General features: G+C 33.1%; 1 protein-coding gene across 1 annotated transcript in view; it reads left to right on the top strand.

Annotated features, from left to right (window-relative positions):
* Positions 1–27,119, top strand: part of prd1 (pruning defect 1) — a 109,883-nt gene extending 82,764 nt beyond the window's left edge. The window contains 7 exon segments of the mRNA XM_067270775.1: positions 10,906–11,035; positions 11,116–11,294; positions 16,548–16,613; positions 16,706–16,871; positions 16,952–17,125; positions 17,205–17,324; positions 24,420–27,119. Coding sequence (XP_067126876.1) covers positions 10,906–11,035; positions 11,116–11,294; positions 16,548–16,613; positions 16,706–16,871; positions 16,952–17,125; positions 17,205–17,324; positions 24,420–24,539 — 955 coding nt within the window. The 3' untranslated portion in view covers positions 24,540–27,119.
* Positions 27,120–27,825: the final 706 nt, after the last annotated feature.

Genomic DNA, 27,825 nt, shown 5'->3' with positions numbered 1-27,825 from the left:
GCAGAAAACACATACTTAAAGATGCAACACTCACAAATGACACATGCAGAAAATGTCACATCATGCCAGAAACTATACAACACATCACCTCTGGTTGCAAGCTCTTGGCACAGACAGCTTATTTACACAGACATAATCAAGTAGCAAATATAATACACCAAGAGCTTGCAAAGAAACACAAATTAGTAGACATCCACGAACCATACTTCAAATACATTCCACAGACAGTATTGGAAAACAACATGCACAAAATGTACTACGACAGAGCCATAATCACAGATAAAACAATTTACCACAACAGACCAGACATCACACTCATTGACAAACACAATAAAATCACATACATTATAGACATATCCATTCCAAACACTCACAATATACAAAACGCATGCACTGAAAAAATTAGCAAGTATACAGAACTCGCCCAGGAAATAAGGCATCTGTGGAGGATGGATAGGGTGCTTATTGTATCTGTTGTTCTCTCCTCTACAGGTGTCATACCACACACACTACACAAAAGCCTGGGCACATTACAGATTGAATAGAAACACATACATCACACTACAGAAGGCCACTATATTGAATACATGTCATATTGTGAGAAAATTCTTGAATACAGACACACACACTGATACATTTCTTTAATTTCTGTTTTGGTTACTATGCCTTGACTTTGGTCTGGCATAGTACACAGCCACCGGTGTTAACTGAGTATATCTCACTTAATCCAACATAATAATAATAATAATCAGCGCACAGCCCAAACGGTTGGGTTGAAAGTTGAAATTTGGCACACAGTTAGGGTACGTCATGAGAACGCACGCTAAGAAGGGATTTTTCGAAATTTCTCTCCACGGGGGGAGGGACAGGATTAAGTCTTAACACTTCCATCAACAATGGAAGTGTTAAGAGAAAGCGATGCGCATGACGCAGATGCAGTTTTTTTGTTTTTGCGGGAAATCGAACATATTTTTAGACCTATCTAAAAATTCTGTAATTAGTCTGGAAACAGGGGAGACCCAATTCTTGCATTCTGTGAAAATGGATAAGGTTGACTATAACGTAATAATCTTAATTTTTGCTAAGACGGTTAGGAGTTGAAAGTTGAAATTTGGTACACAGGGTACCAAATTTAAGTACCAAAGTGTTAAGTAACAATGGAGAACAAGAGAAAGCAACGTGCAAGATTTACAGGCGCTGGAGAAAAAATAAATAAAAAAGAAAAAGAGTAATATGTTAGAACATATTCAATTTTTAAATTTAAACAGATTAGTTTGATTTTTCTCCACCTTTCTTTAGAACATTTTGATGAAAATCAAACAGTATAATCAGAACACGTCGTGAAAATCAAACAATATTAGAACATTTGATTTTCAAATTCGACCTGTCTTTAGAAATACTTAGTTTGTTGATGAAATTACTTTTTTTCTTTTGTGACTATAACGTAATAATCTTAATCTTCTCTATCGTTACTTTTGCCCGAGCAACGCTGGGTCTACCTGCTAGTAATTATATATTTTGGACCTAACGTTTTTAGGGTTTCATTAAAAAAATTAATTTTTGTTAAAATCTTTCTATAAAATTATGCCTAAATATTACGTAAGATGGGGAGGGGAATCAAAGAAAACATTACGGTTTCTTACACAGGGTTGGGTGGGAGTCCAGAATGGCTAAAATCGCCCTTACGTAATTTATGGACGGCCCCTAGAGTCTTATCAGTTCTTGAAGAAAATGAAAGTTGTTTCTTTTGGACATTAAAAGTTCCAACTTCCAAGGTCATTCAGCCTCACTATCAACAATCAGCTGGTGAAGGGGATGACAGGCATCCTCAAACATAGGACAGTGAATGAGTTATTGGTACATCATGATTATCGCACACAGGACAACCATCATGATTATCGCATCACAGGACAACAGTCCATGTTACTATTATGAAATCTGTGTAAATAGGTGTTAAAACATTCATGCTCACTTAGGAATTGAGTAAGGTGGTGATGTGGGTGAATCCAATTCCATTTCAGACAATTGCTGACATTCGGGAGGAGTTGGCTAGTAATATGTCTCTGACAAGGAATTTCAGTTATTTTGCCAGCATTCAACCTTGCTGTTTCATAGCAACTGCTTAATACTGGAGGAGGGAAGCTGACAGTAGGCAAAGACACAGACACCCTTACAATTCTCTGTAGTGGTGCAGGCAAGGAAATCTGCCCTCTTGTTGCCTGGAGTGCCCTGATGACTCCTGATCCATTTGATATGGAAGGTGTTAGAAGACAGGGAAGTGGCAGAAAAGAATGTCCCTAGCAATAGGGTCAGTGGTGTCCTTATCTTGTAGGATCTGCACAGTGGCAGCACTATCTGTGCTGATGTTGATGAGTTTCTCCTTATACTCATTATTGCAATACTGTACAACCATAAGGACAGCAAAGATTTTTGCCTTGAACACCGAGCACTCTGGATGAAGGCTGAAAGTACCATGATGTGTCTCCATGCCTAAGGAAAAGATGACAATTCACCAGCCATACCTTGTGAAGTCTTTGAGCCATCTGTGAAGGTCTCTATGTCAGTGGGCTTGTTGACCAGGCCGAGATCGCTTTTAACTGCAGGATGGGGAGATTACTAAAGCTCAATGCGCAAGGCATCAAATGAGACACATAGAAGAGTTGCACTTCTTCTTCTTGAAACACAGAACCTACCCATGGTGTAGTAGATTTGCTGTAGAATTGGAGGTTTCCCAGCAATAACTGGCAGAGCTGCATTCAAGGCTGTCCTGTAACTGTGAGTCAGACGAATCAGTGCATGGCATTGGGCAGTCCTCAGCCACTTGTGGTTATGAGAGTAGCTTGCAGCTTCACTCCAAATAGCTGAACTATTACAGATAACAGGGATGAACACACAGTCATAGATGGAGTTAATCACTTCATAGCCCCCAACTGTTGAGTGAATGCAGAAGGTTGTTAAAAATTAGATTAATCCTATTGGTGATATGTTGAATGTGAGACTTCCACGAAAGCATATGGTCGAGGACCACACCAAGCAAAGTAAGCTGCTCCACAATCTTTATGGAAGTGTTGTGAAACATCACACAAGGAACACCCCTATAGAGATTTGCTTTTCCTGGTGCAGAGATGTGTTCTCTGCACAATTCCCTTGGTTTTGTCCAGATTAAAGTTTAACTTATTTGCATTACCCCATTTGACGGTCTTGCAACCTCAATTGCCCTCTGTGAGTTTGCAGGAAAGATAAGAAAATAATTTTATAAAAATATCCTTGTAAATTTAGTAAAAACGATCACAGTGGCTACCCTCTAAATCAGCACGGATATGCAGTATGCATTTTATAGATGGGGAAAAAAGTGAAGATCCAAGATGTCCAAATTATAATCCAACAATCTATCCTGAAAAAAGAAGCAATGAAGAAATTGTCGACACGAACAGTCAATGAAGAGATATAAACACCTAATGAACAGAAGGAATATTTTATTTGAAGAAGCAGGAAGACACCTTTGATGTAGCAATTGAAAACAATTTTTTAGACTCTAAACAAAAACGTGATTTTGGAACTCAAACAGAGGTTACAAACTAATGGTTTGGAGACTTAAAAATTTTTTATTTGCATGACTAGTAACAATGTTTCTGAAACTCAAGTTTCCCATATTAAAATCATTTCAAAAGAATGTGGAGAAAATCATAGGTCATGTCATTTTAGTGGTGTAGCAAATTTTCATGATGATCAATTTTTAAAAGATCTAATATCAGTAGGATTTGATATTTTCAATTTACTTTTAGACATGCTTCCAAACAGTCCTGTTAGAATTTATGAATTGTCTTGGGAAAATAAGTTACTAATTTTTCTAATGACGTTAAAGTTGGGTTTGTGCTATTCAGCATTAGGTGCATTGTTTGGAATTCATAGAACCACCATTAAAACATAGTTTTTACAAATTTTAGAAATTATTTTTGTTGCAACAGAAGATTGGATTATTTGGCCAACAAAATTATCTATTAAGGCTACATTACCTCAATCATTTAAAGAAAATTATCCTGAAACAAGAGTAATCATCGATTGTATAGAAATTAAAACTGAGAAGCCATCATCAGTTCAACATCAAATTCAGTTTTATTCTTACTATAAATCTGCTTATACTGTAAAATATTTAATTGGAATTGCCCCATCAGGACATAACTTTTCTTTCTAGTGGGTATGGAGGAAGAAGTACAGATTCGTTTATAACAAATGATTGTGATATTCTACAAAAACCGGAGGAGGGAGATATTGTTATAGCTGATAGAGGGTTTCCTCAAATTAAATTGGGTGTCGAAAATAAAAATTCTATTTTAATTATGCCTCCTTTTTCAAAACCAAATCAAAATCAGTTTAGTGCTAATGAAATGGACGAAACATACAAAATTGCTCGTGTAAGAATTCACGTTGAGAGAACCATTGGTAGAATTAAAATTTTTGAAATATTGAACTGTAGATTACCCATTTCACTTCTTCCATATGTAGATAAAATAATGTTTGTTTGTGCAGTATTAGTAAATCTGCAGCCACCAATTATAAATGAGTGAAATTTTTTTATTGTGAAAGCACTGAAACTTAATACTATTTACAATTGCAGGTAAATAATAATTAAAGTAGAATATTTGCATCTTCTCTAATAGTGAATAAATGAACATCTCATTTTTTTCCACTTTAAGTATTACATTTTGTACAGTACATCATTATTATAGATAAATAAATAAGAAAATTGAATATTTGTTACATATAAAGCTAATTGGATTTGTGTATAATATATGCTATTTTCTTTTAAATAAAGTTTAGAACTTTTAAACTCTAAATATTTTACAAATATCTCATTTGTCTCGAAATCAACAATTTTTTTAAAAATCTTTACACGCGTAAGGGCGTTTAATTTTGAGTATGCTAAACTAAAACTAAAAGCTAAATTAAAAACAATAAGCTATTTACTGAACTAGGTACGGTTTTCAAAATGTCGCAGATATAACTCATATGCACTCTTTAGTGAACTCCTATGTGTTATGTAAATATTTGCCGCCAGGGCAGCGCACGAGTAACTTGCACTCGGACTCTATAGACAACAGGTAACTAAGCCTAAATTTAAGGCTAATACCTACAAAAATTAGAAAAACTGAAGAGCTAGGCAAAACAACTTCCTCTCTCTCCAAAGGTACAACCTCAATTTCTATTATCGGACCTTGTCCATGGGAATAAAAAAGTCAAAGGAATCATTGACCTACACATGGCCCATTGCAAGAGTTAGCTTCCTGAAACTAGCCTTTCTGGAATTTTGAAGACTCAAAAATAGGGTAAATGAGAAATGCCATTGCACCCACTACTTCTGGGGCATTACTGGAGTCATGCTGCATTCTCTATTAGGCCTATTGTGTTTGACAACCAGATAGGTTGATTTCAGAGAGGCTATCACAAAGGGTGACACGTAGACTATTGATTCTTTTGACCTTTTTACACCCATGGGCAAGGTATACAGCTCTGATAAGGTTCCAACCACTATTCAGAGTTGCAATTTTATCAAGATTTTTATAACATTAAGATGTTTATTCTAACTGTTAATAAGATGGTAGAAAATGTTCTTGAATACAGGTTGTTAAGACAGCAAAAGATTCTACTATCTAAAAATTCTAAAATATAATTATGAAGGAATTGATAGTATTAATATTTTTCATGCATCTTCCCACATTCATATTTTCACTTACATTTAAAAATTGTAATATATACAGTAGATCAATATTTTGAATAGCTGACAGACTGTACTATTAACTGCTTTGCTCGCCGACTGCTTATGTTCATTAATCCTCTCAATACCGCTAAGGGACCATAGGTTTGACTCTAAATTAGTATATATAGGGGCAACGTTGAGGAATTTAAAAAAGAGGATTAATGAACATAAGCAGTCTGTGAGCAAAGCAGTTGATAGTACAGTCCTTGCCAATTATGCCAAGCAACAGGGCATCACGGTCTTTTGGGACCAAGCCTCTATCATCAAGTCTACTAGATTGAAGCATGCAATAAAATTTTTGGAAAAATTGGAAATCCACAGGGTGCAGAAGAGCACACATTGCATCAACTATGGGGATGCTGATGGGCTTTCCACCGCTTTGGAAGTCTTTTTGCGATGGGTTGGCGTAATTGTAAAATTAGGATAATCCTGGATTATCTTTGTTTATTTTAAGCCTATTGTTAGTTTTTGTTTCCTGTTTTATTTATTTTATTTTGTAACGTATTGACGTAATTGTAAAATTACGATAATCCTAGATAATTTTATTTTGTTTACTTTAAGCCTATTGTTAATTTTTGTATTCTTCGCATTTATTGGCGATTATTTAAAATTTAATTTATGTAATATTTGTTCGAATTTCACATTCGATTTAAAGAAAGTAACTGATGATGGACGCTTAATGTGTTTGAAAACATTCTTAATATTAAAGAATTTGTGCTGAAGTTTGAATGGTTATTTATTTTACGTTATTGATTCTTCAGTAAGCAAGCATATATTTATTTATTGAAAGTGAATAAATGGTAATTCGTTTTTTTAACAGACTTCATTTTCTTAAAAATAAAATTGAAAATAATCTGTTACAAATCAGGTGTTAATTTTCATTATTACTTCTGGAACACAAACAAGATAATTTTACTCTTTATGCATGTTGATTATACATTATATATGAAATAATGAAAACATTACCCAATTTGTAATATAAAAAATTTGAAAATGGTTAAAGGAATCAAGATATTTATTCAAATTGATTCCTTTCTGCAATTTTCACTTGCCTCTTCAGATCAACAACATTCAAATAAATGGAGATAGGATTGAAAATCCCAAAGATTGCTTAATCCGAGTTAATATCTTGACTCCTATAACTGCTTTTAAGTTTCTTTTCTTACATTTATACTCATGGAGTTGTCTTTTCCAGTTTTGAATTACCCAGTTTTATTCATGATAAAATGTAAGAGCTAAAAGTACTGATAAATTTTTTTCACATTATGATTTGAATATCTAGTTATGATCTGTATTTGAAAATTATTAATATTGTGACCAGAGAGTCGAGACCTCTTTGATGCTTTGTCAGGACTGATATCACTGTGTCACGGTTGACGCAGGAGCTGCAATGGCAATTTAGTTTAGGTTAAAAAGTAGGTCAAGCGAGCGGCCACATGCGTGAGTGATTGGCATCTGGATGGAGATGGAGAGACAGCCTGACTGAAGTAAAGTATTCAGACAACAAAGTTAACAACCAAATGACCGTTTAATTTTAATGCAAAGATGATACATGATAGACCACAATATACAATATACTGTATTTTACGGACTATAAGACGCACCTGAATTTTGGAGGCAATTTTTTGAAGAAAAAAGTGTGTCTTATAGTCTGTAAAATACGGTGTGTGTATATATATATATATATATAGGGTTGTATCAATTTAGGCTATCTATCTAGACCAGCATTTCTCAACCTGGGGGTTGCAACCCCCAGGGGGTCGCAAAACAGTAATGAAATCATTTTATGAGAAAAAATCATTTATTATAAACATATAAACATTTTACTTGAAATAAGTACACATGTAAAGGAAAGAAATTAATGTGATGGTTGCATTTGTTTTTCGTTTAAAATTTTCTCCATACGTAAACCTACGTTAGAAACACACAAAAGCAAATTGTTTTCGAGTGATAAAAGACGATTCCTGTATTTAGTTTTTGACACAACCATAGATGAAAAACCCTTTTCACAGAGATAAGATGTGGCGAAAGGGATTAATATTTTCAATGCTTCTGTGACTAAATTTCCATATTCATGTCAATGAGCAAGCCAAAACATATTTAAATCTTCAGATGTAAATTGCAGTTGTAGCATTTTGATGAGCTGGTCGTGAATCTCAACTGGTAATTTAGCAGCGGCAACAACATTTTCACTAAACATTCAGTTCCCATCTCTTTGAGAAATCATTTTTATCTTCCGAGATACTCTGTCAACTGAGTTTTTCGCTCACGCAAATGCTTCTTCATTAGTGATGCAACGAATATTCAGTTACTATTCGGCCGAATACTGAATACCTAAAAACAGGAGTAAGAAATAACAAAAACACAGTAAATTAATCATTTTGATATTTAGATTTAATGTTACCGGGTTAGTGTTGTTTGTTTATATTTATTTATAACTTATAACCTGCACAAAATAAAAAACAAAATAATATTAGTCACATGTATTCACAATTTATAATTACAAAGATCAGCACATGTACACACCTATTCATTCGAGAATTGTCGCACATTTGAGGGTCTGACCCTGCCTATCCTTCTTTTTAAGAGCTCGTCTTTGCTCTTCCCTTTCTCTTTCCTCTATCACTCTAGTCCACTTATGCCTATGCATACATCATAATGTGCGCTCATAATACTTTCGATTTGTCACTTTTCTATGGTAGATTTTCCATTTTATAATTACATGACTCATAGCCTGGTGATAATGAAGAAAAGAGACAGATAGGACGTCAGTATAAGTCACAGTTATGATTTCACATATTCGAGACAGCTTGGTAGCCCGAATGGCCCCAGGCTTTCACCTGTGCACACTAAATGACTTTCATTACAAGCATTTAGCTTTCCGAAGTCTACGAGAACAATTATTTGGCATTGACAGCCGTGAATTTCGTGCCAATAAGCTGCCTCAACTTGTTCAATTATGTTATCAACTCAATTTTATATTTATTTTTACATTTTTACTTCATGGTCCTTCTCTGTTCTTTTTACGTTATTTACACGTGTAGGTCATTTCATTGTTATCCATATTTGATATCATCATTTATCATATACTGCCATGACGCTCTTGTCTGTCTGCTACAACTATCAAAAACTAACGCGATTGGCGAAGTGTAGTGACAGTAGGCCAGTAGAGAGCAGGGTTCTTGCCATAATGCAGTTTGCATGCCAATTTTTGTACATGTGTTAATCAAGCTGAATTGTTTGGCTGAATATTTGGCTATTTGGCCACGCTCCTGGCTGATTATTCGGCCTGAGGCTGAATATACTATTTGTTGCAACACTAATCTTCATTCAATCCAAACTGTGGTGAATAATAGTAATAAAACTGTGGTTCATTCAAATTTTTCTCAATATAATCCGAAGTGAGTGGGAACATATCCAAATTTTTGCTCTGAAGGCAAATAATCCAGATATCAACTTTCTTAATGAACTCATGAACTTTGTCTGACATTAATAAAATGTTTTTATCACATCCTTGTAAATTCACATTCAACTGGTTTAAATGCGAAAATACATCAGCTAGGTAAGCCAACAACAATATGAGGTTTTTCGGCAATTGTATGGGGTTTGGACACCTTAGCTATTCTTATTGCTATGAGATAAGATGCTTCAAGTACACTTTTATCACTATGGCTAAACTTACAAATAGAAGTTTGTTGATTTCTCAAGGTATGTAATTTTCTTTCGAAAAATTCCAAGGGTTTGTTTTTATGAGTTGGATGTTTAGTTTCCAAGTGTTGAACTAATTTTGATTGCTTCATGCTTTTGTTGGAGAGAACTTGAGAGCAAACAACGCACTGTGGCTTTCCATCCAATGAGGTGAAACCTTAATTTAAATAACTGTCATTGTACAACCTTGTCTTTTTACCAACTGATTCACTGGATGTAGATGGCTCACTTTGTTTTTTTTTACAAATTTATCTATTTTGCATTAGAAATTTAAAAATACCAATTCAGTTTCACAGTTGACCGCACAGTAAAATAAAAGCACCAAATGCACGCTTCACATTCGGAACTTAACTGAAGTGGTGCAATCACCAGCACCTCTTTTATACTAGTGACAGCACGACACATTCAAATGCATCCATATGCATGTTCAAACATGCTCTCACAGCAAGTATTATAGAAGGAGATCAAATTACAAAGAGCACGTACACATCAAGTTGGAACTTGTAAATTGCTCGCGTATGTTCACATCATACATGCCTGTACATACATAAGCAATTTACAATTTATGTTTTTGCCCATCACTATAAATGCAGTGACATAAAGTAATAGGAATAATTGTATTACATTTTTTATACTGTCAGTATTTTCTTAATGTATAAAATTAGTACAATGTGATTATATAATACTTTAAAAAAATTTACATTTTATAATCACAGTCGAAATTTAATTAGTAATAGTAAGGCTTACTGTTATTATTCCTTGGGTGGGGGTCACGAAATATTAATTTTATTTATATTTACTATTTGGGGTGTTGCGGAACTAAGAAGGTTGAGAATCACTGATCTAGACTATCTAGTGGTTGCAAGAGAGAGTTCACGAGATTCATGCAGGGATAAATACTTTGTAGAGGATGAAGATCTGATGCATGCCAGTTGGGTTGAAAGGAAGAAAGTTCTAGATGACAGTTCTTATTCTGGGTGTACAATATGGCCATAGGTGTGAAGGATGATGTACCCGTAAAGATAATTAAACGATGTAGCTGACTATATGATAGAATGATATATCAGAACATATAATAAAACAATGTATCCAAATGTATCTGAAATTTGAGGCACAGGGAAAATGAGTGGTTCAGTTGAGGAACTGGCAACGACTGCCTAAACCTGCATTTACTTGCTGTATTGAACTGATGAAATTGAGACAGTAGGTTGGGAGGTTATGAGAAAGTGTCACTTTCACTACTGCAAACTTAACAGATGATTTACTCCCAGGTATGAAAGTTGACAGTTATTTGACAAAGTTTTATTGTCAAGACATTATGTTGTGATTTAGTTATGTAAATAAATTACATAATGCAGAGTCTCGCAATATTAAATAGATGTTTATGAGTTTATCATTTTTATCTATGAACATATTATAATTGTCCAATATTCTTTTAGGAGTATTATTTCACATCTAGAAGTAGCAATAAGAAGGACAAAACAACCAAAGTTACCCTGTGTTTTTGTAGATGCAACTGCACATAAGATATATCTAAAGAAATTTATAGCACAGAACTTAAATTGTGGGGTAGGTACTTAAAATTTTTATTATAGAATAATTTCAATTTATTTATTAATTGTTTAAAAATATGTGAATTTGGATTACAGATAATGACAGTGCAATTATACCATTATGCGTTAGTTCATTGGGAAAATTACATTGGACATAACAGTCTTGTGTTTTCAACTCCCGCCGGACCTCACTATCAAGGTTTTCTTATGTATAGGTTTCACAAAAATACTGCTGATAGCAATGAATCTTGGGAAGCTGGATATTTTATGCTCAAGTAAGTATACCATATATATACACACACATATATATATATGTATCTATTAAATAATTATATACATCTATTCTTAAATAATACAGGTAGTCCTTGACTTTCAAATATAATTTATTCCTAAAAATGTGTCCAAAAGTTAAATATTAGTGTTGCATGTTATGAATTAAGTTCTGTTTCCAGAGAGCTGAAAAGAAAAATTATAAATTTTCTAATGGTAGCTGTGTTGTTCGTTCAGTGAATGGTTGTCTCTTTAATCCGAAAGAATTCACCTCAGTAGACTATCTTACAGCAATTCAGGTTAAGAAACTCCTTTATTATATGTTCACTAGCCTGAACTGCATATGTGAACATACAATAAAGGAGTTTCTTAACCTGAATTGCTGTAAGATAGTCTACTGAGGTGAATTCTTTTGGATTAAAGAGATAACCATTCACTGAAAAATTATAAAACTTCTTATTAATGTTAAGTTTTAGTTTTTTACAGTGAATGTTAGAATGCATGAAAAATTATTTAAAATATTAAATCGATAAATTAAATAGAAAACAAACAATAAAAATCAATTTTCATGAATGATTTTGATCTTACCAAAACCAAAGCCTGAAGAAGGTGATGATAGCTTAAAATTTTTGTTTTCTCAATTGAAAATATATGAAAGTGCAAATTTGGCATACAAAAAGCATTTGTAGGGGTATCACAGTACAAAGAATGAGTTTAAAGAATAAACATCTAAAATAGTGATATAATTTAAATTTAAATGCCATAGATGTAGATTAAAGACTGTTGTCAGTTCTGTAATATTGAATTAGAACTTTTGATAATGGTCTATAAATTAGGCTAAAAGTGTTTGAATTATATCACTGTTTTATTCTTTGATACTAGATGCAGCATAGATAGCATTTAAAAGAATGAGTTGTCTGAATGTCAAATGTCGGACAATTACATTGTCCGACATTTGACCTTCTAGTCGTCAGGACATTAGGACCCGCTCACTTTGTTGGTGGTTGGCTTTAAAATATAAGTGGGTCTTAAATGCAAGTGGGGAGGGAGTCGCAGGTAAGTTTCAATCACAAGTGGTTTGATTGTCTATATTTAACCAAGTGAACAGACAGGTTAACAAATAACTAACAAAAGTTTAATGGATAGAATAAAGAAATACATAAAAGAATAATCTATTGCTATCTAGATGCCTAACTATGTACACCTCTAAACATGGAGAGAGTTCACAATGATCTACAAAAAAAATTGCCTCTGGTTGATGCAATCCAAATAATGTAATATATGGAGAAGTCTTTCTAATATGGAGACGGAGGAGGGCTGTATAGTAATGAGACAGGATTTCAGTGCTTGACTGCTTCAGCCATGTGGGAATCTTCTTATGGCTGTCCTCTTCTATGTTGCTTCTCCCTCCGATTGTGTTGTAGTATTTGTAACATCTGAGAGGATATGTTCCTGACGCAAATGGACAGATATTTGCCGGAGATGTGTGATACCATCTCTTCCAAAGGAAGTTTTACTTCCTTCTCACAAATTTTACTAAAATATTTTAAATTTCTCACTAAAATATTACTTTAATTTCTAATTGATTTTAAAATAAAACTTTCTCTGTCCCATGATTCTAACATTTCTGTTAATCAAATAATTTTTAATGAATTAATTAATGAATGAATGAATTAGTTGTGCTTATCATGCCAAATTTTTACATTATTGACTATAATGGCTGTTTTGTTTCAGTTACTTATGAAAAAATTTGTACTAATTTTTGATTTGTCCACTGTAAGTTTTGAATTTTGTTTTATAGCTTATATTATTGAAATTATAATATTCAGATCTAAAAGTTAGAACTACAATCATGAGTTTTTTTAATTTTTTATTGAAATGAAAAATTATCATCATCTGTTTGCTAGTATTTTATTGCATATAAAATAGTACAAATAATAAGTCAAACACAGCAAGTCCTCAATTAACATCAATTTGTTATATTGTTATCAAGTAAGATACAAAACATTTGTAATCATTTACAATTATTATTATTGAATTTTCTTTATGAACAGTAAAATTTTTTTATGAGGTAGGAATTAAATGCTGGAGTAACAAACACTATTCAATCAGAATAATAATAACCAAATTATATCTTTATATCAATTAGCCTATGGTGAAATTACTTTTGTTATGTCATTGTGTTTAATGTCACAGTTTCTAGGGACCTATCAATGACATTAAGTGAGGAAATGCTGTATTTATTTTTTTCAAGCACTTAGATATTACAGTACTTAATATTATTGGAGTAACAAATGCAAAACTCATTTCAAAAAACAATTATTTTTGTAAGTTTTTATTTCAGGAAAGAATTTTTAATATCCTACATAAATTGTTATTTGAGATTAATAAGCATTATACATTCATAATAAATACTATTAATTGTATTTGCATTGAACAAATATGAACTAATTCTATTACTTAGCTACCATAGTTTCTAGTGTTTATTAATTTTACATTGTTCCCTAAGTTATTGGAAATCCTTGAATAAATACAGCTACTATTTGAGAGCCAAAATAGATACAACTTAAAGTGCTGAGAAATTTAATAAAGTGAAAGTTATACTTTTATTCTGATTGACTATATAACAAAATATCACTGTCAGCACAGAAATTATTAAATATATACAGTAATGTCTCAGTTTTCGTTGATAAGCCGTCCCAAAACAATTGGCAAAATCCAAAATTGATGAAAACCAAAGCAATTATCTTCATATGAATCAATGTAAATCCAATTAAGTCATTCTAGACACTCCAAACTACATACCAAAACACATTTTATAGAGAATAAATATAGTGTTTAATACTAAAACAATAAGTTATTAATACAATTGAATATAAAAGACTAATGTAAAAAATAAATGAACATTTAACATGGCATTTTCCATGATGGAACTAAAAGGAAAGGAAAGCAATGTAATTGGGCATATTCAAAATTCCAGCATCAATCCAGTGAGATGCTGTCGGAAGTGATGCAACTGCTGGCATTTTCTAGAGAACAGAAATGCTGACTGCTGGAAATTTTGGGAGAGAAAAACAATAAAAATGGCAAATGATGTGGACTTCCATGTTACATCAAATTTATTTTTGAACTTATTTAATGAGAACAGCTTAATGAAAAATGAAGATTTAAATTTCTGTAGGAGTTTTAAATAATTAAATCAATCCTAAGATTACATTTTAACAACAAAAAAAATTACATGATGTCTTACATAAATATACTAGTATATTAAAATATTCTATTAATGTATTAAACGAATATTAATTTATTCAGGGTTTATTCATCAACAAATAACTTAAATTTGTAATTGTCAATGCAAAATGGAACTCTTACGAGCCTCATGGTGGCTGCCATCTTGTTTGTATCAAGCAGAGCCGTAACTAGCCATTCCTGTGCCCTGTGCAAGAATTTGAATTTAGGCCCCTTAATTTATTTGATTTGGGAAAATAATAAAACAAATACATTAGAATAGATTTTTAATAAGATTTATTTTAATTGAACTTTTCTGGCTTTCATTTCAGCAAATTCATTAATTACATCAATTTAGCAATTAAAAAAAATCCCCGGGCAAATTTACTTTTGTTACAAAATGTTACCTTTACAGATTTCTAGCTCTGCACACTGTAGAAAAATCTAAAAATACGGTTTTGTATATCGTAATAATATTAGTCGTTGCCAGAGAGCGCAATAGAGAAAAATTTGTAAATTTGAAAACTATAAACATAAATTTAAATTTCTCAAAAAATAAATGAAAAAATTTCAAAAGTCGCTACTTTTGGCTGATTTGTCTGCGGTTGCCGCAACGTCACTACGTCCCTCTAAAAGTTGCCACGGTTGGGAACACTGGTGAGCAGACATCTAGGATCTAAGTAAGGCAAAATGTAATCGCCAAACCGTGCTGTAGAAAGGTGGAAAAATTTAAAATTTAAAAATATAATTTCTTGTGAACAGCAGTTTGGGCCCCCCCTTTCAAGTGGGCCATGTGCGGGTGCACCTGTTGCACCTGCCTAGTTACGGCTCTGGTATCAAGTACCAAAAAAGATGCTGGCAGCAACCAGAAGTTATCTGAGATTTTAAACAGAGGTGCTGGCTGCATGCTGAGATTTTGAATACATCCATTGTTTGGCTAGATGCACAGGGTAATAATTATACAATGAGAAACACTGCCACACTGAGCAGAAAAATGAGTGGGTCACTCTTTGCTTTTGCAAAATTAGCAGCAAGGTCACGTAGGCATGCTGACAAAATCCAAATCAACCAACGAAAACTGAGACAAATTTTTTTGTGAAAAAAATCAACAAAAATCGAAACTGACAATAACCAAAGTCAACAGAAATTGAGTTATACTGTATATATATAATATTTTGCAGAAAAACAAAACTTATAAAATCAAAAGGTAAAATAAAAGTTGAGGAAAATTTTAAGGATTAAATGATAGTTTTACAAATATTTTTATTATTTTTTATTTATTTATTTAATACAAGGTATAAATACCCTATGTACAGGGAACAAAATAAAGATGAAAACACCAAACAAACTTTACAAATATTAATTATAATTAATTTTTATTTTTTTCAGGAAAATATATATTTCAATTTATTATTGAAAAACAAATGATAGACAGTGACTTTCTGTTATCTTATTTCTCAGGAAATGTTAAATTTAAAAGATAATTATATCCTTGCTATGTTTGACTGTGTTAGTAAATAAAGGCATTTCTAATATTGTGTTATTCTTCCTGTAGCATACTTTGTACTTAATTATTTACAATACACAAAACAAGGCTACATACAAAAAAACTTAAATTTATTATGTACATGAGATATGATGTGATTGTACAAGTCAAACATAGAGGCAAGAACAGGAGTGTCTAGAATGAGGTCTGAATCCAAAGTGAGGTCAAAGGGTTAGGTTGCCAGTTTGTTAAGTTCAGGGGTCCTCCTGGTGGCGACTTTTGGATTTAGGACCAAAGCTGTTGCCACACATTCATTCTTGATTAAATATCACAAATACCAACCTTCTTTGAGAGAGAGAAAAAAAGTTCTTTAAAATTTTAAATATGGCTTTGTATAGAATTAAATTTAAAAAGTGATAGTGTTTGAATCATCAAATTATATATTGATTTCTTTTAAGATTGAAGAATAAGAATATTACTCACATATATTAAAATGTTACATAATTTCAATATTTTATTGAATTATCATATTTTTTAATTTTAGGAATGGAGTTCTGTTTTGCTTTAATTCAAAATCTGAAAAAGATGTGAAATTTTATGTGCAGTTATGGTACGCAAAAAGATAACTTGTTGAAATATTTATTTTTTTCTTTTTGAGAATTCTCAAGGCACTCTTTAATTTTACTGATATTATATTATTAGCGTTCCTCATTGCAAAGGATGTCGTCGTCTGCCTTATGCCGACAGACCACATGTTTTTGAACTGATAGTTTCTAAAGAAGACTCTTTACAATTAGCTGCTGCAGATGATTATGATGCTTCAGTGTGGCTTCAGTCATTTCTTCAAGCAGTCTGCCAAGCTGGCCATGTTTGTTAATTGAAATTATTTAAAATAGAAATTTTTAGTATTTATAAACATTAATATGTATTTTAAAATGTTTATTTCAGTTTTTTGATCCGGAACCAACTTACCAAACCTGTTGTATTGTTCTTGCCAACGACTCTATTTTGACTCTTCAAGGGAAGAATTACAAGCAAATGCATGAATTGCTAGGTTGTGCAAATATACGTGATCTGTTGCATGCATACGTGGAAGATGATGCTTCACTATGTTGCATTTTAGTAAGTTTTAATGAGGAAAAATGACTTTTTCATTTATTGACTTTCATTAAGTTAACAAACATTGTTAAATTTGTTTTAGGAATTTGAATCAGGTGAAGCAGACAGATGTAGTGGAGAATGGATTTTGTTTTTTGGATGCTCAGATGAAAGAGAGAGATTTCTGAATGTGTTGTTTTATAAATGGGAAGAAATATATAAGGTATTTTGTTTTTAATTAGGTTTTACCAGAAAAAAAATTGAAATAAGTTGAAAATATTCAAATTATAGTCATTGTAAATATACATTTGACAATCTTTATCAAATGGTATTGCTCTTTCTCCATTATAAAATTGGAGAAAGAGCAAAAATTTAATATAAAATATTTTCAAATATAAAATTTGAAAATATTTTATATTAAACTAAGATTTTTAAAGAAATTCTTTATCTAATTTACTTTAATTAAATTACAAAGTGTTCAATATTATTATTTTATATACAGTGGTGACTCGATATTTAACATGAACTCAGGATCCAAAAAATTTGACCACACTGTACATGAGCAACTTTGTAAGGAGAACTCTTCTTGTAACATGTATTAAAAACTCATATCACATAGCAATTACTGTTTATAATTTACCACTTGCCTTACTCAAACATTTTTTACTGTCCATTTTGTTCCAGCTTTTTCTGTATCAAGACATTTAAAATTATATTTGTTATTTCTTAAACACAGATTAAAGTATAGACATGGCTGGCAAAATATTGCAAATATGAGCCAACTGATTTTGAACTCTGCTGTTTCAAATTATTTATTTTAAAAATAAGATTACTTCATGACTTCTCAAAGTAAAACTATATACACATACATGATTTTCTTATCAATCTTTAACAGTTTTTAAAGTCAATAATTATATGTAAATTTAATGATACGGTAAAAACAATAAAATAGTCATTAAATTAATACACAATTATTGAGTTTAAAAAGAGGTAAGACATTTTCTTTATGAAAGTAATGATTTACATAAAATAGGATTGAATTGCATTTATAAAACATATAGTGTACTTTTAATTATAAACTGTAGCATATGTATTTAGAACTGCTTTTAATTATACCAGGTACAATTAGTAATTTCCTGGACAGAATGGCAGAAGAACTCTTTTGCTATTTATGCTTGTAGATAGCATGTAACATCATCAGTGTAGTATTTAGTGACCCAAATTGTTTTTCAAATGCAGTTACTGTAGTTTTGTAGTACAGCTTGTTTTGGATGTAGGTTAAGATATTTTGGTAAAATTGTTCAAAAATTAACACGTTTTCAATGTGCAAACTCTCGCAAACACTCAGTCTGCAGTTATGACCCTTTAATTATTTTATCAAGTTTTCAGTGATCAGGCATCGAATCAAAGCATAGCATTTGGGTGGCACTGTCGGTCAAAGGATGGTTGAGAAATGCTTGATGATAACAAGTGCATTGGTTGTCCAGTTACAGTTGGGATTAACATTTGTTAGCTACAAAGCCTCTGTGTGCAAGAATCTGTTGTCAAATTGTCAATAGTTTTGCCAAATGGCTGAACATTTCTCACAGAAGTTGATGCCATTCTTACACAATTGAACACATGTTCCATGTTCTTTGATACATGACATTAGACCAGTATGAAGACTGGAAGATAATTTGTGGAGACTTGATCATGGCAACAGATAATGATTTGACATTCTAACACTATGTATTTGCAGGTGATAAAACATGGCGTTTTCTCTATAGCCCTCAAACAAAATGCAAATCGGCAGCGTAGCATCACCGGACCCAAAAGTTGCTGCCAGGACGGATGAACAGGAAAATTCATCTTGTATAAGGAACAAAATATATATTTATTTATGGTGTGGTTTTTTTATATATCTTTTAAAAAACCAATCTTTTCAAAAAGGCTTCCCAAAATTAAAAACTTCAAAGGTTAATACAGAAGATAACCATTGTTTTTTACCTATAACTGCATTTAATCAGAGACAAAAAAATTACTAAAGATTACAACTGTTAGCCTTTATTATATTACTATGCATTCATTTTGAGTGCAAAATTTGTTTTACTTGCACCCTTCTTCAGGTAACATAACTACAATAGGAAAAGACATACAGATGTTACAAAATTATTACAAATTACAGCATTTCAAATGATTTATATTATAACAAACTAACCTCTTTTTGTAAAACATACAGCACTCCACTATGTCGATGTTCCTATCCCCAAGGCATTGTTATAACAGCCTTTTGTCTGTTTACGTGTTATTTGGCTGTTACCACTTCTCCCATACGTCATATATCTCCATCCCATTATTTAAGTTAATGATGATGTCTGCACTTACAATTGCAAAATGTTCCTTGAACCTTCGTAAACACTTATCTTTTTCTTTGTGGATTATTTTTATATTGATTACACATCCATATTTGCTACAATGATCTGTCCATGGTTATTTTTTTTAGCCAGATTGCTGTTTCATGCTCTCTTACTCTAGTCTCGAGTTGCCTTCCTGTTTCACCTATGTAAATTGCTGGTTTTTTGGCATGTACATTTTAGCTCATATACAACACCTACTTCGTCTAGTTTTTCTTTATTTTTGATTTTATTGAGATTAATATTATTTTTGAGTTTATTTTTTTAGTTTGGCTGCTAGTACAACACCATATTTTTTGAAAACATTTCTATATTTTTTGTATGTATGTTTTATGTAAGGAATGATGTATATATGATATCATCTTTTTTATTTTTAGCGTTAAATCTGTTTTTTTATAAATTCCATTATCCATTTTTTAATAATATGCTTGGGTAATTGTTTAATATAAATGTACTTATTAATTCATTTAGTTGTTTTTTTTTTCTATCTTCTTCTTTAGATGTTCTATCTATTCCATATCTTTGCTAGTGCTGTTACAAAATTATTCCTTTGAATTGTTATAGGGCAATATGATTTATAGTTTAGATTTTTATCCACATTGCAGCTTCTTTTATAAGGTTTTATATCAAGCACATTTTTCCTGCAGTTTATAGTTATGTCCAGATAATTAATTTCATTTTTAGTTTCTGTTTCCCTTTTAAATTTTAGGGTATTGCTTAATGTATTCCCATAGTTGCATATTATATTTTCATAAGTTATTAACATGTTATATACTGTAATTTGTAATAATTTTGTAATGTCTGTATGTTTCCTTATTGTAGTTATGTATTACCTGAAGGAGGGGTGCAAGTAAAACAAATTTTGCACCCAAAATGAATAGTAATATAATAAAGGCTAACAGTTGTAATCCTTAGTAATTTTTTGTCTCTGATTAAATGCAGTTATAGGTAAAAACCAATGGTTATCTTCTGTATTAACCCTTGAAGTTTTTAATTTTGGGAAGTGTTTTTTAAAAGGTTGATTTTTAAAAAAAATATATACACTACTGGCCATTAAAATTGCTACACCAGGAAGGAATGCAAATAACAGATTGATATTTATTAGACACATACATCATAATGAAAAGAACAAGTAATTAAATTTTCAGGAAATTTGGTGGTATAGATCTTGAGAAATCAGTACCCACAGCAGTCACCTCTGGCAGCCATAACAGCACTTATCCGCCTGAGCATGCAGTTGAACAGGGCCTCATAAGGTAACTCTTTCCCCTGCTCTGCCACAAGGCACTACAGGGTTTTAGAGACTATGCCTTAATCATGGGCCTTGGTCTCTTACCCGAAGGTAGTCACTGACTCTTTTGTTTTTAGTTGGGGCGCCGAGGGCATCTCCTGGGCTGCCATCCGTCCTCTTAGCCCCAACTCACTAACTTGGCATAACTTTTGTTTAACGTGCGGACTGTTCTGCACTTTAATAACTTTCGTCCCTTTTTGCTCACATTACTCGAACATTATCAATAAGATAATCAGTCAGCAGGGTCTTCCTCCCCCACAAGAAGGAGACCCATTAGTGCGTCCACTACGTCAGGGCCTAGAGATCAAAAAGATCTACGACCCGTAACCATCAATTCTTTTAGTTTCATTAGGTTTCCTTTACTTGCTGCTAGCGTTTGAAGTACTTGTTCAGGTGGCTTGGACCAGTCGACTTGGCCAGCCCCTCGGCGGAAATCCTCTGTAAGAGGACAGTCAAGTACATAGTGTCTCGTGTCGCCGTGAGGACACCCACAGGAGCAGCAACCATCTCCTTGTCCAAAAATGGACTTGAAGTGGGGAAACCTCCCATGTGCGGTCAGTATCTGCGTCAATAATCTACAACAACTCACTGGGGTAAGGCCAACGTCAGGCACGAAGGCGTAGGTTGACCTACCTACCGTACTTAGAGTCCAGCTCTCTTGCCAACTTTTCATCGATTGCTGCAGTAGAGTACCTTTTATGTATGTTGCTGAGGGTTCCACCGTCCTTGTTACAAATGGGCCCCTAGCCCCTGCCTTTGCCAGTTGGTCGGTACGTTCGTTACCCGGGATCCCGATGTGACCTCGGACCCACCTCAGGGCAACGTGTCGCTTGTGCCTTGCCCTCAGTACCCTACCTCTGATCTCTTGTACCAGCACGTCTCTATGGTACCCGTTGCTCAGTGCCTGAAGCGACGATTGGCTGTCAGAGTAAACCGTGACCGGCTCTGGACCCGGATGTAATAGGATCCACTGGGATGCCCCTTCAAGGGCCACCAGTTCTGCCTGGAACACGGACGCCTCCTCATTCAATCTGACCAACTGATAGTACACTAGTACCCCATCGGAATAGACACAATACGCGGCACCTACTAAACTATCGTCTTTAAAGTCATCGGTGTATATTTCAACACCGATTCCTGTCAGTTCACCGACATCCCAGTCTAGTCCGATCCTATGGGCCGGATGGACTTTCAAAATGTCTGCCAAACGTCTTTGTCTGGCTGGGTACATCTGATTACAATGCTTTGCCTCGATGCCCTCCACAGTTGTCCTGTAGAAGGCCGCCTCTTGGCTGACGACCAGAGACAACGGGAGCAGCCCGGCCAAGATCAGGGCTGCCTAGTCGAACAGGGACTGGATGTCATGTATGGGTACAGCATCCATGCAGCTTCAACACTATGCCACAGGTCATCGACCGTGGTGACTGGCAAGTGGTGGCAGGCCAGTTGCTCGGCAACCATGGATCAGACATTTTCAATTGGTGAGAGATTAGGAGAATGTGATGGCCAGGGCAACAGTCGGACATGTTCTGTATCAAGGAAGGTCAGGACAATAAGGGCAATATGTGGTTGTGCATTGTCCTGTTGAAATGTAGCGTTATGGAGGCCTTGACGATATGGCAGAGCCATGGGCCTTAACACATCAGAAATGTAATGGCTGTTGTTCAAAGTGCTGGAAATGCAAACAAGAGGTGATCGAGTCATGTATCCAGTGGCATCCCATACTATTACTCCAGGTTATGGGCCAGTATGATAATGTCAAATGCATGCTGGCAATGTGTGTTCTCCATGATGCTACCAAACACAGATGCAGCCATCATGGTGTTCTAAACAGAACCAGGATTTATCTGAAAAGACGATGTGAAGCCATTCCTGCATCCAGGTTCATCATTGATCACACCATTGGAGGCGTTCCTGCCTGTGATGCAGCGTCAAGGGTAGCCAAAGCCATGGTTGCCATGCTGACAATCCATGCTGCTGCAAATATTGTCGAACTGCTCCTGCAGACACTTGTTCTCTTGCAAACAACCCCATTTCTTGACTAAGAGTTCATGACATGGTTGTACAATCACTTAAGGCCATGCAGATAAGATGTCTGTCTTCTTGGCTGTTAGTGATGGGGGACTACTGAAATCCTGCACGGCATTCTGTATGACTGTCCTAACCCATAGATTTCATATTCTGCTGATAGTCATGGGATCGCAACCAATGCAAGCAGCAATACTTCAGTACGACAAACTGCAATCCCAGTAGCCTACAATTTTACCTCAATCAAAGTCAGACACGTGCTGGTAGGCATTTCTCCTTCTTACACGAGACATAACAACAACATTCTTACCAGAAAACAACGTTCAAATGCAATTTCTGTATGAGAAACCTGTCAAATCTCTTTTTTTATACACATTGTAGGTGTCACTACCTCTGCCTGCCTTGCATGAATGCATTGAAAAGTTAATCACTTGCATATTACAGCATGTTCTACCTGTCATCCAAATTTTGTGTGTGACATGTCGCCTTCCTGGTGTAGCAATTTTAATGGCCAGTAGTGTATAAAAAAAGCACCATAAATAAATATATATTTTGTTACTTATACAAGATAATTTTTAAAAAGTGATATGGAAAAAGAGACAAAAATTTGAAAACTAAAGAAACTTCATAAAAAAAATACTAAAAACAAAGATTATTCTTAGTTCTAAAACAAGTAAAAACTACTTTGACTTAATCCAACTTCAAGGAACAAATACAAGTTAAATAGACAATTTAATTATTAAATTATAAGGAAACTTCAGTCGAGATTCAAAATAGATATACAATATTTCAAATCTTTTTTAAGAGAGGAGTTCACACCGACAACATTAAGCCTACCTAGATCCATTTCAGCAACCATACAATGTAGAGACATATGGGAGATAGAGTAATATAATAAAGGCTAACAGTTGTAATCCTTAGTAATTTTTTGTCTCTGATTAAATGCAGTTATAGGTAAAAAACGACAGTTATCTTCTGTATTAACCTTTGAAGTTTTTAATTTTGGGAAGCCTTTTTGAAAAGATTGGTTTAAAAAAAAAAGGGAAAATTCATGTTGGAAGTGTAAAAATATTATTCACATTGTGGACAAGATTTTTAGTCTTTGTGATGTGTTGCTACCTGTTAACTGTTGCTCTTTCTGATATGAATTCCACGACAGAATGCATCCTAGGAGGAACAAAAGTCAACAAAGAGCAATTTGTATAGATCTTGTGCGGTCTGTGCAAGATCATACACCGAAAACGTCTAGAGTGGTTTGGCAGTTTAGATGGCATTATCCAGGCTTCAATGCCAGTACTCCAGCAGTTTCCGAAGAATACTTAGAAATGTTTCTAGCAGTTGTACATAAGATGACAAAAGTGCACCATAGCAGAGGAGGATTATTTTAAAAGGAGCAAGTCTAAATAAAACTTATATTCACTTTATTTTGTATACTGCCATTATTCCAGGAATTTATTGCCTATACCTGGTAATAATAATAGAGAATTTAATTTTTAAAATAATAAATTTTGATATAACTAGTGTATTTAAATCTAAATAAATAAATTTACTAATTAATATAAGATTATATTCTTAATTGTTTATTATTTTTCTGAAATTTGCACAGAGAAAACTACCAGTGTCTCCTATAAAAGATCTTTCTCTGTTAGAAAAGTGTAAAGAAATGTCACACAAACTGACTAAAGAAAGACTTCTGTCTCATTGTATTTTTGAAGAGTTAGACTAAATATTCTACTCCTAATTCTGTACGATCTTCTATGGATTAAGTATTTAGCAAACAAATAATACTTCAGTTTTAGTAGATGTCAAACTCACCTGTACGGAGATAGACGGAGACTCCCGATTCTTTAGGAATAAAGCTTAAACTCCGCTTGCTTTTGCCCAAGCCTAACTATGTACATAGATGTTGCCATTAGAGGCATTGTTTACAATTTTATGTTTGTGTCGTTGCCATTACTTTTTGTAATTTTGTACAGTTAATCGAGAGTCCGTGTCATTGTAGTCATGTTCATAAATGAGAAATGTTCCTAACAAACTGGCCATGTATCGGAGTTGTTTTCGAATACAAATTGACATAAAAAAATCTAGTGACGTATACACATGTAACAATGGAACAGAAATACGACGATTGACAAAATTTATTGTATCGTTTCTTTTTTTAATTAAGAAATAATTTTTAACTTGACAAAATACTTGATTTTTAATCAGTTTCTACGTAAAGTAATTGCTGATTAATAAATTTTCATGGCTACACATATCTGACAGCATGTGGCCATAAATAAGGAATGAATCAAGTCAGTTAACCGAGATTTATTTTAATGTTATTTTACGAACGGTTAAAACTGGTTTGGAACAATAATGTGCAGTTGTTTCTAAACATGTTTTAGCCATTGTTAAAATAATTTAAAAAATATATCTGTTAATTGAATTTTGGGCCATCCTATATATTTTGATGTAGATTACTGTTACAATCTCTAATTTTAGTAAATAACGTGTATTTTCTCTAAAAATTATCTTAATCCAGCACATCTTTACCAAAATAAAGATATTTTTGGATCTTTTAAAGGGCTTATTACTATTAAATAGCCAAATTATACCTATTAAACTGTAATTTAGCTGTTTATCTAAAACACGCTCTTTAGAAGAAGAGAGAATATTTATTATTTTAATAAAATATGCTGGATTGTAAAGTGTATTTCTTTTTTTAATTAATTAAATTGTAATTTTAATGAAATTAATTAATTACAATTAAGTATTTTCGTTTACTAATACGTAATCCATTGTAATAAGTAATACAACGATGAATGAAAATTCAAGAGAATAGTGTAGAGATAAATTTATTTTATGTATTCTTGTTTGCTCACAATTTAAATGTAAAATGCTCTTAACATTTATTTACGAATTACTCGAACTGAGTGCAAAAAAGCGAACTCTGCTCGAGATTAGCAATGAATGGAATGTAAGTTAAATATACGATAGGTTTAAATTGTTATTGAGAAGAGATTTTATCTTTAATAATAATTTTTTCGGAGATAACATAAATATTGAAAGCAACATTGTAATATATGTGGAAATTATAACATTTGCAACGAAAGGTAATGATGCGCGAAGACTGGAAACAACCTCTTGAAATATTCTAGTTTGTTACCAGACAGAAATTTATGCAGCTCGATAACTTACATAAAGAATTACTTCCTTTTATTTTACACACGTATTAATATTGTTTCGAATATATATATATATATGTAAAGATGAGATTAATGGAATGATTCCTATATATATATACTCGTATGTGGATAAAAAATGTTAATTTTATATATTAGTAAATATTTGTATGTTGTTATTTAATTATACTTCTTTATTATTTACTAAAAAAAAAAAAAAAAAAAAAATTCAATAAGCGAATTATGCATACTTAAGTTGTTATATAGGATCATATGTTCGTGTGCATAATGGGAGAAACCGAGCTTCTTATTTATTGTAAATAGGTGTAGTAATGTACATTTTTTATTATTTTGTTGCACTTATTAAAATATATTAGAATATATTGTTAATTAATGGAGATGTTTACGGCAAATCTAGAAAATGCTGATTCCTTATTATTTGTAAAATAATGGTGCTCCGTAGAAATATTATAAAATGGCACATTAGCGAGACGGCTACGCTATCATTGTTAATCATTGTGATATTCGTCACCCGAAACAGTTCAGTCATTTTTGCAAAGTTTAGCCGTCTGGCCCGCGTATGCTTTCGCTTTTCTACCGGCGTATGTGTATAGTAGTGTATATATATATGCGTACGTTCCGGTAATTTGGTTACTATTTCCACGGTTAAAATTGGTGACAGGCATAGGTTTTGTAAATAGGTTACATCCCTAATGTTACGCTTTCGAAAAATTCACTCCGATCTTCTGAGAAGCAAACATGAAAACTGTGTATAAAAAAAGCTTTAAAATGTCTAGATATATTTCTATGAAAATATAAAATGATTATTGATTGTAAATGTAGATCTAAGTAAGATTATGTTTGTCTTCCCTCATAAATAGTATCACGTTTTCTTTCTTACGATTTCTAACGAGACGATTGCAATTAGTAATTTAAGAATTATTTCAGTATTAGAAAATGTCGGTTCAAACCAATGAATTTTATAATGTATTTTCTTAAGCTATTCCATAACTATTGATATTTTCCACCGGTGTTACAAACAAGATATTAGTACTACGTCGATGTTCGCTTCTGTCGACAGACACGACTATTGCTGATATTGCTTTGATTTTCCAAACAAAATAAATGTTTTTAAAACCGAATCGTTTGTCGTTTTTGAGTCAATTCGCGTTACAAAGAATTATAATTTCTTCAAAAAGAACGTGGAAAAACTGTAACACTACGACTAAACTAAAGTGGAAATAAGTTAATTCAACAAAACAGTAATGGAAGGAGAACTTTGTAAAAATTATACCGTATGGTGATTTTTATGTCAGTTCGTTAAAACTAAAACCTCACTAAGTTAGGATTCAGAGTGTTCGGGTTAGAGAGAGATGTCCAACTTTTGAGGTTTTATTCTATTATTATTATTAAATTTTTTATTTTTTTTTTATTCTTAGAGATTGGTATTGGTTTTAAAGCCTGACATTCGATGGCTAGAAGCAATTAAGGCATCAACCACCACTGTTGAGTCCCGGGATCAAATCCGGGTGGTTGAAAAATCCCAAGAATTTTTCGTGGGCGGTCTGTTCCGGATATGTCTGGCTCCGTCTCTCGCCATCCGGTCACCTTCGTGACCCACGATGTGTATGAAAAAAGGCCGCTTTCCCGCGGACCAGAAAGAGTTAACCCTTTCCCCCTCTAAGGAATTTCCAAAAATCCCTTCTTAATGTGCATTCTCATGGCATCTGCTTCCACTACGTACCCTAACTGTGTACCAAATTTCAACTTTCAACTCGTAATCGTTTGGGCTCTGAGCTTATTATTAGCGAGGTTGAGGCCAAAGTTTCAAACGCGAAAACGTGTACG

Source organism: Centruroides vittatus, unplaced genomic scaffold (genome assembly GCF_030686945.1).
Source record: "Centruroides vittatus isolate TY-2023 unplaced genomic scaffold, ASM3068694v2 contig_377, whole genome shotgun sequence".
In the NCBI taxonomy this organism is placed as follows: domain Eukaryota; kingdom Metazoa; phylum Arthropoda; class Arachnida; order Scorpiones; family Buthidae; genus Centruroides; species Centruroides vittatus.
This window is presented reverse-complemented; position numbering and strand designations above follow the sequence as displayed.